Genomic DNA, 12,285 nt, shown 5'->3' with positions numbered 1-12,285 from the left:
GGGCTCATCTGTAGCTCCAAGGGTTGGGAGCCCTTAGACACGTAGCCAAGGGGTTCTCAGCCCTTGGATCTGCTCTACACTCTATGTCGTGTGAGGATCTCGATTCATACTTTTTCATGTGTCTCGACATACTCTAACTTGGCATGATCAAGGGACCTTGGCGTCTACTAAATTTCAGTTCCATCCAACTCGCCATATGGCATAAATAGGGCTGCATTTGGCATGCATTCTTGGTAAGGTTGTCAAAACCTAGCCTGAACCAAAAAAAATTGATGAAAACCGTTCAAAAAAACTTGTATCGAACCAAACTGATCCTTAATGAATTGGTTTTGGACTGAGGTATGTTGGGACCGGCTGAAAACGGATCAAACCAAATTGATCAATAACTGAATCAAAATCAAACCGAACGTAATCAATAAAAAAAAAAAAAAGTGATTATGAGGTTATAAATAGGTGAATTGATTATCTATTTTTTGCAATATTAGTGAGAATATTTTTTGTTGCAAGGGGAATTGTTACAAATCAATGAAAATGAGATTAAGAATAAGAAAATTGGTTTGTAAATTGTAACTATGCTTCCAGTGATCTCCTTGTTCACTACACAAAATTAGTGGATAGTTAAATAAATGATTGGATGGTAGGGTTCATGCAGGAGTCTGGTGCACCTGGTACACATTTTGTTATCTTTCCCTTATAATGATAAACCAGGATTTCGTCACAAATTTAAAGTGTTTTTACTAAATCGTTCGTCACTACAGGTTTTGAATGTAAGATTTCATCAAGGTTCAAGCTTGATAATAAATTGATCTAAACTTGTATTAACCCGACATTGATGGATTGATTTTGGTATCCCTCATTCCTAAACCAGAATCGATTCAGCCCCCCAAAACCAAAACCGATTGAAAATCGAAGTCCCTTAGAGCCTATTTGGTAACTCTCTCGAAATCATCTTTTCTGTTCTAAATTCTATTTTAGAACAGAAACGGGAAAAAAAGTGTTTGGTAATTCCTCTCTTATTTTTGTGCCCAAGAAATGAACCGGTTCAAAATATCATCTCAAGAATGGAAATCAAGTAACACCTTTTGGGCATTACTTCAATCCTAAAATGGTCTTTTCAAAATAAAAAAAGAAATTGCTCCCGTTAAAATCCTCAAAACCTCCTTCTTGATAAAAACATCACAGTGCAAAGAGGAGCCGCTCTTGCCTTCAGTTGGATGACCTTGTGGATAGACATTGCTCTCTCCGGGAAAGTCGATCTTGCCTTTGAACTCACTCTGGGAAGCCGACCTTGCCTCTACTCTTGAAGCCCTCTGAACTCACTCCGGTGTTCTCTTTAGACTACCCAAAAATTCTTGATAGGTACATCCCTCCCAAATAAAGAGATGCTTCTTCTTCTTCTCTTCTCCTCAATGTTCGCTGCTTTTTCTCTTAATATCTGACCAAAGAAGAGAAAGAGAGGGTGAGAGAACGAGAAATGGTCAGGAGACGAGATAACGATCTGCAGTTGCAGAGGAAATTCTTTTAGTCAGAAAAAGAAAAGGGATATGGAAAATTTTCACCTCTTTGGTTCCTCCCTCTTAGCAAGAAATTGTCAAGTAATTTTCAATACTTTGGAGTTCCCAGTTGAAAATTTTTCCTGCTTTCAGTTCCTCATTCGTTATAAACTATAAAGAGAGAGATTCTATAAATAGTGAAGAGAAAGTTGCAGAGCCCACCTTTGGATTTGGGTTCTGATGTTTGATCCCTTATCAGTTTTTTTCGGGTGGAAATCTCTAATCTAATTTTTGGGATACAACCTTTAAATGCATGCACATCTTCATCAAGTGAAATATTAGTAGAAGCTGCTAAGCTGATTTTTTTTTTGTAGCATTTGGAGTTTGTTCAGTTTTGAATGGTTAATTATGTACAGGTTAATACGAAGAGGGTTTGGTTTTGATTTTGTTCTTAAAAGGACAAAGCTGTTAAGGGGTCATATTGTTATGGCTTGGTGTGCTGATCGATAGCTTTTTACAATTTTTGTTTGGTATGGTTGTCTGCAAGACTGGGTCTTTCCAATTCGTTGCTTGTGGATATCTGGTGAAAAATAGAATCCGATCCAACTTAGGGATTTTAATTAGTAAGATGGATACAATGCGGAGTCCCCCACCTGGAATTTTGCTTATTAGAATACTTATAGGCAAGGAATGGAGCCTTAATACATACAGATATGTTGTTCTTCTTCTTACTTTTATAGCATATTGATGTTCCCAGGTTGACACTGAGAGGGGGGGGGGAATCAGTGATTCCAAAAATTTCTTTATTTGTAACCCAACAAAAAAAAACTTCCACTGTGCAGTTCAAGATTGGCCGGGGCAATCCCGTAATTACCAATCATGCAAACAACGACACGTCCACCTCACACCATAATGTGGCTGGGTCTACCAGACAATGTCCCACCACTCTGTACAATACGCACTTCAAATATATGTAAAAAAATAAATGAGAGACAATAACACCAGATATATGTGGTTCAGCCAGAGTGCCTACTCCACGGAAGAATACCCATATAGGGTTTCGTATTTCCCCAATACTCAACTTTTTCAACCGCTATAATGGTCCAGGAACCTATCACTGCTTCAATCTGAGATGCAACTCAAACAAGGGCAACAACCCCACACCCTACACAAGCCCCAACTTGCTAGGTTCACAATTTTAAATCAATAAAATGTCAACCCAATACATCATTGATCTAGAGTTTCTCAACAATCAACAAACTCTAGAATACCAAAATAGGGATTTCAGATACGGATTACCTCAGCCTGTGTAATCCCGTTGATGATCGCTTGCTTGACATATAAAAGGAGACTTGAACATGCTCAAACGATCAACATCTCAACCTTTTGGATCTCTCTCTCTCAAGGTTGCTTCTCTTCCTTTCTCGCTTTCTCTTTTCATTGCAGAAAAAAAAAAAAAAAACTTGAATAAGCTAGATTTTGCCAAGTGGATCGATTAAACATGAAAGAATCCTCCTTGATCTGAAATTCTATTCATTCTTGGGCGCTCTTTATTTCGTTGTTGTCCATGTGCATGAGAAAGAATCCAATCTGAAGTCCACTTCCCAATCTTTAGTGCTTGAACATGTGGCAGACTCTTGCTATCCTCTCTTTTTTGTAATAGCTTCACTTTCTTCTTCTGGCTGAATCCAACACTTGGCAGTTGCTGCACATGAATGAGATAAGGAATCTAGACTTCATCTTCAAATAAAATTGTTATAGAAACCTTGCTGAATTCACGTTGGCTTCTAGCACTTTAACTCCTAATTTTAACCAATCCGTAGTCTCTAATTCAGCAACTTGTTTATTTCTAACTCCTTTAAATCTTGCTGTATTTTACTCATACGAAAGCCAATCCCATCTCAATCGTTTATATTTGGAATTCTGTACCAACCGCCATGAGGTTTGAGAGTTCTAATAAAACTCAATTTATTTTTCTTTAAACCGAGCCAAACTCTAATTACCTCATCAACTCATGTGCTTTGCTAATTCTCAAAACCAAGAGGTTGTTGATGCTGCCATACACTCCTTGTCATAGTAGAACTCTTATTGTATTTATGATTTTAAATCAAAGTGGTTACTCAAAAGAGAGACACGTTCAAGCTTGCGGGCCCATTGCATATACATAATGCTATCTTACCTCATCATACCACTTTGCTTATATAATGAGATTTCAATCCAAATATCCAATGGACTACTAGGACCGATTCAATCTAATTGGTTCAAGATTGAACCAAATTTTGACCCATAATTCATAACCAACCCAATCATCAAATCCAAGTGTATTTGGTTAAGATACCAAACCCAAACAAATTGAACTAGAACCATCACACTGTTGCCAACAATGACAACACTTGATCTGATTTCCCAACACATATGCTTGCTACCATGCTTCTAGAAAACCTACCAGCATTGTTAAGAGTGTTTTGGATCCAGAGCCTAGCAAGGTTGGCCGTGCTAATCCTTGGCCTCTTGGTGAGGTTTTCGTTAAGGAAAAATGGTTGATTGGTAAAGGCTCTAGATGGTTTTCCACTAATGGAGAGGATGGGACCGTTAAATTGAGTGAAATTGAAGTTGCATTTCTTGCTTGTTACTCTATGGGGGTGTATGTAGTGGTGCACCTTGGAGAAAGAAAAATAAAAAAATATGTGATGTGTTGATGTCGTGGTGGTGGTCGGTAGAGTGAGATGAGAACCACTTTTGGATGTCCAATGCCTACATATAGGTTTTGATCATGTACTACATTTCCAAATAGTGATGACAAATGGGTTGTGTGGGATAGGTTTTCGGTGATCCTACTCCAACCATGTCTTAACCCCTTGAAACTGAAACCATCTCTCACTTCTCACAGGTCTGAAATTGAAAGACCACTACGATGAAATTACCTAGCAGAAAATGGATCGGTACTGAAATACATGGGGTTTATCCATTTAACCTACCCCATCATTGGTATCAATTTCATTTCAATATGGTCATTAATGGTGTTTGTGGAAATATTGAAATAATGAAAAAAAAAATGTGCCAAGAAATAGTTCTTATCAAACGCCATTTCATTCCAGAACTATTCCCATAACGGTTTCAGAATAAGTTATCAAATGCCCAAACAAAGTTAAAGAATCATCTTTTAATGAGATAACACAAGTAGACGATTTTACTGAAGAACGACGTTCTCAAAACGAAATCTTAATTGATTGGTTTTGGTTTTCCTCATTCCTAAACCCAAAGCTATTTAGCCCAATCGAAACTTAGCCAAACTGACCATTTGACACCCCTAATTCTTGGTATGCATTCTAGATAAAGAACATGTTTTTAAATATCAAAGAAGACATTATGAAAATGTTCAAAAGAAATAGTTTTCGTGTTTTTATGTGTGTGTGTTTTTTTTTTCCGGTATCATGACATATATGTGTCAGTTTGTTTTCTATTTTAATGAACAAGGTGAAAAAAATAAAAATACATTTGTTGATCATTGGAGTAATAGATCTGACGTTTTTATAAAATATAAAAACATAAATTTGTCACGAAAACCAACTCGAGCTTGACTCTCTCTCTCTCTATCACCGTCACAAGCACTTTCACTGTTGCCGCCACGTTCTTCTTCACCTTCACCTCCACCACCATCTCCACCACTACCACCCGCACTACAGAACTATAGATATATTTATGTATATCTGTTTCAATGTGTTTCTAATCTTTTCTAATGACAAAAATACTTCTTTTTAAATATTTTTTTCAACATTGACGTACACTATTTTGTATGAATCTTACTGAGAAATACCTTTAGCATCCAAAAATAAGAAAAAAGACATGCTACCTCCTGGAGTGTATCTACTCCTAAACACAACATATGCGAAAGGACTATGAAACCCACATTAAAGATGTTCGTGCACGTTCTCCCATTAGCTGTGTCCATTTACTTATGCTAGAAAGTAGCGTTTTCTTACCATCAATGATTTACTTGGACTCAATTGAACCTTTCGATTAAAAGGGTCGGGTTCAAGTTAATCATTAGCTAAATTAAAGTCAATAAAAATATTTATAAACAATTAACATCAAATCAATTGATCTAATTATTTGTGGGTAAATGATTTGGGGTTGAGAAGGCCAACCTACTCGTTTTCCCATCATTGCGTATGTTATAGTGAATGATTTAAAGTGACTTTAGAATACAGCTCAAGTCAACTCCATTAAATCTTTTTTTCAACTAAATGGGATCAACTACATAATCTTACTTTTACTATTTAAATATTTTTTTTAAAACAATATATTGTTAAATATAATGTATTAGGATAACTTCATCAGTATTTTTGCGGTGGTCCCAAGGAGTAATAAAGTGAGGAGAATTGGTGCTTCAAGTTGGCAATCGGAAAAAAAAACAGCCTTCTTACATGGGTCTTATATTTTCGATCTTATGTTAACGCATCCTCCATAAATGATGCTCTACACTTTGACCTGGTAAATTAAACAATGAGCAATGGTTAGCTAAGTTGTCCCTTGTAACCACATCTTGTCATTCTATTCAAGAAATTAGTTTATCTTGCAATGCACAAAACAAATAGGATTTTTGAAAAAGAACCATTGTGGTTGTAATTAAATATTTCTAATATTTATTCATTCTTTTTTTTTTTTCTAGAAAAAAAAATAGAGCAAACACACCACCTGGGCATCTTGATGCATTGCCTAGTAGGCAAAGGGTTCTCACACTATGAATGAGTACAGGTAAAAAAGCTAATCTAAAAATTTAGGATTATATTAGCACCTTGAAACATAGGATCTTTAACGGTAAGAGTCTATACGAAGGATTAACATAGTTTATATTCAAGAAACTAGTTGGATGACTTTAAGCGAGATTATCAATATAACTAATGCTCACGCACACTAAATAAGATTGAATGAAAGTAGCAAAGATTTCAATTTTAGATTTTTCTATACCTTATGATATATCCATTGTGACCAAATAACTTCTGTTCTTTTTTCAAATAGAATTAGGCCCCAAGAAGAATTGAAGTCATGACCAATGTTAGTTAAAACGCGTTTAAAATGCGGATTCGTTTCTTTTCCGTTTAAAACTCGTTTTCCCTTATGATATTATACAATACGGAAAAAAATGAAAACAGAAAAATAATCCGTTTTAAACGCGTTTTAAACGACCATTTTAAATGCATATCCGTTTTTTAATGGTAAAATGGGAATTTTATTAAAATAATTAATTAATTAATTAAAAAAATAAAAATAAATAAAAAATAAAAACTACTAGTAAAAGTGAAGAGTGAAGATAATATGATATTTGGTTTTTGGTTTTTAACTTCCATACTATCTATAGTAAAAAAATCTCATCTTCTTATAGCCCATTGAGGAAGGAGAAGCTAAAGCTAGCAACATCTCATTTTCTTGTAGCCCATTGGGTTATTTTATCTTGGGACTCCTAGAGCTTTTGGAACATTGATATATGTATACAGGTAATAATCTCTTAAATTGCATGAGTATACTATCGTTTTTTTTTTTTTTTTTTTTTCGTTTTTTTGAAAACTACACGTTTAATACTCGTATCGTTCGTTTTATTCCTTTTGCTGTTCCCCATTTTTTTGACCATTTTTTTTACCGTACCGTTCATCGTTTTTATCTATTTAAAACCCGTACTGTACGTTTCTATTTTTTTTTTTCCGTTCTCGTTTTAACTAACAATGATCATGACTTCTCTTTTCTTTGAGGTGTTGGTCTTTGTCAACTAAGTAAAACCCTTGGGGCTTATAAACACATACCTCGAAAATAGAGAAGAGTATGTGTGTGTCTTCTCAAATTTAAAATTTGAATAAGTGTTTTTTATATGGGAACGAACAACTTTTGTGCTTAGACCCTAGTTAGTTTATTTGCGTTTAAAACGGCGTCCCGTTTTTTTGCCGTTTTAAACACCGTTTGCCGAATTTTTCACAGAAAGTCGGTAAAAAAGGGGAACGGGGCTATTTGAAGTTTTTTTGCCGTTTTAAACACCGTACCGTTTTTTTGACAGTAAAAAAACGGATTTTAAAAAATTTAAACGTTTTAAAATAGAAACGTTTAAAACGGGACTATTTATTTTGATTGTTATCTAGGTATTTAGAGAATTATTATGCCAATTTATGTCTATATATTGCCCTTTTTTTGACACCGTATTATTTAAATATAAACGTTTAAAACACGTATTGTCCGTTTTTTATTTTTTCCTTTTTTTATCATATTTGACCGTATTTTTGACCGTCCCATTCACGTTTTGATCCGTTTAAAACATATCCGTACCGAACAATGTTTTTTTGCCGTTCCCGTTTTAACTAACAGAGGCTTAGACATCCCGGTGCGCCCCCCAAAAAGGAGCACAATAGTTATTGCTCGTTCTCTATATCCATGGCGCAAGACGCTCTCGAACAAAAAACTATCTCAAAATTTATTTTTTTTTCGTTTTTGAATCTTTTCTTTTCTTGACAATTAAACATACTAAAATCAAATTCCCAACCTATTTCTAATCGTGAAAATTTTTTTGTGAAAAATTCTTGACTACCAAATATTCCAAAATAAAGATTGCTAAAATGAGGCATTTGAATGATATCTGAGCACCTTACGTCAAAATGTATAATGTATAACAGGGCTCATGTGGGTGACGGCCCTTTGCGCATTTTAGTGGCCGTTGCATGGCCAGCCTTTCTGGACAAACCCTATGTGTGACACGTGTAACACATCTGATCACAATGCATCACGCTGATCCATAAACCCCCAACAAGATAATGTTGTAGTCCCAACAAGCCAAAAGCGTGCGTACGCACGGTATCTGATTCTTTATTTTTATCTTGAAGCAATCCTAGCCGTTATTTTTCAACACGTGTTAAAAAAATCTACACCGCTAATATGGGCGAATCTGGAGCGTCAAAATATATTTAGGACTTGGGAATAGGATAGGAGTGATTCTCTAAATCTCTACCATATAAATAAAGTCCATAACCTCCCCAATCACCCTTTCCTATCTCAATATCTCTCTCTGCTTCTCGCCGTGAATTTCTTTTCTCGAATCTCTACGATTTAGGGTTTCCGGTTCTTCGTCTCCGTTCTCGGCCTTCTCGCATCGCGAAACCCTAGCACTCGCTTCAGGTATCGGTCGATCTTCACTCATGTTGTTGCGTTAATTCTTTGGTTCTTTCTTTTTTCTTTTTATGATTGATTGTTATTATATCTGAATATTTGTAGATCTGAACTTCCTTTTGCTTAATTTCTATATTTGTGACGAGGATCATGCTTGTAAATTTCTTTTTGTATCACTGAATTCTATATTTGGGACAAAGATCATGCTTTTTTTTTTCTTTATTCCGGTAAGGATTGTATTTGCATGTTAGGGTTTTCTAGCTGTAAATTGTTTTTTTTTTTTTCCTAGGGTTTCGGTGGCTTATTGTTGTTGATCGTTTTCAATTTTCTCTATGGTTAGTTTCTCTGGAATTAAAGCGTTGCCAAAATACGTGATTTGTTGGTAATTGATAGGTCCTTGTTTCTGCAACGTGGATTTTTCCTTTTCTGTGGTTTTTTGTTGAAGACGTTTACCTGTGTTGGGGCTCATCTAGAAATCTGTGGATTTTTAGGGCTTTAGTTCATGGGTCGCTTCATTGTTTAGGTTGTATCTTATTTGTTCTTCTACACGAGTTTTATCTTGGATTTTTTTTTTTCTTTCTGTTGATCGTCTTGAATTTCTTCCGTTCCTTTTTTATTTTCTCGTGTTACAAAGAACGCCATCATATTCTCTGTATGAGGTTTCCGTGCTGTTTGTTTTGTTTGCAGGCAATTTTTTCCTTAAGTTTATGTTTGTATTATGCTTGGTAACTTTTTCACATGATTGATATAAAATAGATCTTTGTTGGTTCAAAACTTTGATGCATTCTCATCGTCCAATGTTTTGAAAATGATCTCTTGCATGGATGATGATTGATGTATTTGTTTCTCACTTTCGATACCAAAAATTAACAAAGATTATTTGTGGCATTTCTTTGGATCTTAATTTACCTTTTAGGTCCCCCAACCCACCCACTCACCCACCCACCCACCCACACACACATTCTGAAGTAACCTTGGGGAGTTTGTCAAAAATATTGGTCTTTTAATGTCTTCCCACTGTTTAAAGCCTTCTGATCATTCCTATGCCGTGATTTTGCGTATGGTAAAATTATTTGGGTGCATTGGACACTTGCATGTATTACAGTTGGGTATATGCATTGCTACACTTTCTTTTGGATCCTATATTTGATTTATGCTGTACTTTTTAAAAGAATAATTTCCCTATCTGATGTTCCACAGATGATGTTCCTACCTTTTGCTCTTGAATTAATGGCTTTTTAAGTTGTAGTATCGTACTGTTCCGTTTTGTTTTTCGTGGGTTCTGATGGATTTAGCTTTATTGCTCCAGATCGGAGCAGATCCTTATTTGAAAACTAAGAAAGCCTCCTTTGTCACTACCATTCAACTTTGAAAACCAAGGTTCATGTCTGAACTCGACGTCCAGATTTCTACTGCCTTCGGTATGTATACTCCATCTAACGTTGTTCTTTATTTCTTTGGATTGTGTTACTGTTTTAAGTGAAGTTTCTTATTACTAAGTTTTATTTGAACCAATATTTTTATTTTGTTTCCACCTTGTGGCGAGACAGATCCTTTTGCAGAGGCAAATGCTGAGGACTCAGGTGCTGGCTCAAAAGAATATGTGCATGTTCGTATACAGCAGCGAAATGGTAGGAAAAGCCTGACTACTGTGCAGGGTTTAAAGAAAGAATTTAGCTACAATAAAATCCTCAAGGACCTCAAGAAGGAATTCTGCTGCAATGGTACTGTTGTCCAGGACCCAGAGCTAGGCCAGGTCTGTGGTGTGATCCATCAATGGTTTTGTACCCTTCTGTTGGAGTTAGTAATGAGGTGCATCTTATATTGTTAATTTTTTATATATGGCTGCAGGTAATTCAGCTTCAAGGTGATCAAAGGAAGAATGTGTCCACTTTCCTTGTTCAGGTGATCCTTCCTCGATGCCATTTAGACAATTATTGTTACTGCTACTGTATTTGTAACATGCACTTGTTAAAAGAGTTGCTGATCGGCAACATTTTTTTGTTTTTTTTGGGTCAACAGGCTGGCATTGTGAAGAAGGAACACATCAAGATTCATGGTTTTTGAGCGGCGAACTCCTGGCAAGGCATTCTGCAGAGTAATCTCCATCTAATTATGTGTTTCTGCATGACAAGCAAGAACTCTCTAGTATCTGGACTCGAGAATATATGACACACCAGATGTGTGCGCTCATAAATGACTTGGTGCTCTACATTTGATGCTTTACTAGTTCATCTTACTCAAGCTATTTTGTGTAATGTGTGTAAACTATGGTTTATTGCGTGGCCTTCATCTATAATAAGAAGCTATTGGATAATCAGTTTATTACTATTCCATCTTTTGGCAAATTAATTGTTTCATGGTTGTCGTTCCATTCGTGTTTATATGGGTTTGGGGCATGACTTGGGGGTCGATTTGCCATGGTAGTCTCAGAACATTGTGATACCACCATACTTACAGTAATTGCAAAGCATGTGCGTGTAGGATAGCTGGGGGCATTTAGATTTCTTAACCTGGTGTAATCTTTTTTGCCCCACCCGTTTCTTGTGAGGTGTGCAATGCATTGGCTTCTGCAATTTTAGTTATTCTTGAGCCTATTCCCGAATACACCTAAGCGCAAAAATAGCCCTCTGCCACTGCCAGCACTGTGATTATGAAGATGATGATCTTCACTGCTTACCTCACACCATTTTTTTTCAGATTCTTCTTCCTCTGTTCTTTCCATGCTTGACTTTTTCAACTAGGTTCAGGATGAGGGTAAGGGGAGAATGGGTTTTTTTTTTTTTTTTTTTTTTTTTGGGTGGGGGGGTGGGGTGTGGGGGTGGAAGGGGCCTACCTGATGCATCGGATAGATGCACGGGAAGGAATTCCTCCCTTCTGCTGTTCTGTATGGCACTAATTGCATTTTCACACAGACGTGATTAATGAGATTAAGTAGGACATACGAATGGGATTCTGATTCTTCAAATTCATCTTTTGTCACTGCAAATCCAGGCAATGGTATCATGGAGAAAATCAAACTGGAAATAGAAACTGGTGATAAGTTTCTTGGTCATGGTGAATCAGATAATTGAGCTTCCTGATCATCTTCAGCTATTGCCAGATTTCTAGAGGTTTTCTTGCACAGCCAAGAGAGGATGAAAAGGAATAGGTTTTGGATTTTCAGCCATTGATAGATATCTGGAGTTTTTCTTGCACAGCCAGGGGAGAGAGAGAGAGAGAGAGAGAAGGAATCTTGGGACAGTTTTCTGCCGTGAGAGCCCCTTATGCCACCGACACAGGGCATGCAATGACAACTGTCCCTCCTGGTGATGAGTGCCCGTGTATCAGTTTATGGTGCCCGCAAGGACCTCTCGCGGATAGGAAACACTGCCTCGTGGTTTTATGCTGTTGTTTTGTAATGGAACTTACATGCTAGCATCGTATTGCCTAATAGAACAAGAAACATTTCTGCACTTGATCCACCGCCATTGATGATTACTCCACCCCCATCCACGCTATTCTGGTATCATGTTCAAGGATAGTTCTCCTTCTCTCTGAATTCGCCAGAGATCCTGGTTAGTCTGTAGTGTTGGGGTATGAGCGGGTGGTGGTGGTCACTGGTTTCTCATTCAAATCAAAGATCCTCCCACCTCCCACCCCC

The 12,285-nt window shown here is 36.6% G+C and overlaps 1 protein-coding gene across 1 annotated transcript; it reads left to right on the top strand.

Moving 5' to 3' along the window:
• Positions 1–8,496: 8,496 nt before the first annotated feature.
• On the top strand, positions 8,497–10,973 carry LOC122090922 (protein translation factor SUI1 homolog). The gene is made up of 5 exons (XM_042660688.1): positions 8,497–8,651; positions 9,952–10,063; positions 10,193–10,398; positions 10,494–10,547; positions 10,665–10,973. Exons 2-5 carry the CDS (start codon positions 10,027–10,029, stop codon positions 10,707–10,709), a joined length of 342 nt encoding a protein of 113 aa, XP_042516622.1. The 5' UTR covers positions 8,497–8,651; positions 9,952–10,026; the 3' UTR covers positions 10,710–10,973.
• Positions 10,974–12,285: the final 1,312 nt, after the last annotated feature.

Source organism: Macadamia integrifolia, chromosome 10 (assembly GCF_013358625.1).
Source record: "Macadamia integrifolia cultivar HAES 741 chromosome 10, SCU_Mint_v3, whole genome shotgun sequence".
In the NCBI taxonomy this organism is placed as follows: Eukaryota; Viridiplantae; Streptophyta; class Magnoliopsida; order Proteales; family Proteaceae; genus Macadamia; species Macadamia integrifolia.
The sequence above is the reverse complement of the archived record's forward strand: the minus strand, read 5'-3'. Positions and strand labels throughout refer to the sequence as shown.

What these genes read in the sequence shown, in the direction of transcription:
- LOC122090922 (XM_042660688.1), top strand. Translation starts at nt 10,027, where the DNA reads ATGTCTGAACTCGACGTCCAGATTTCTACTGCCTTCG. An exon ending in CCAGATTTCTACTGCCTTCG is followed by an intron (nt 10,064 to 10,192) that starts GTATGTATACTC and finishes GTGGCGAGACAG; the next exon opens with ATCCTTTTGCAGAGGCAAAT. An exon ending in AGGACCCAGAGCTAGGCCAG is followed by an intron (nt 10,399 to 10,493) that starts GTCTGTGGTGTG and finishes ATATGGCTGCAG; the next exon opens with GTAATTCAGCTTCAAGGTGA.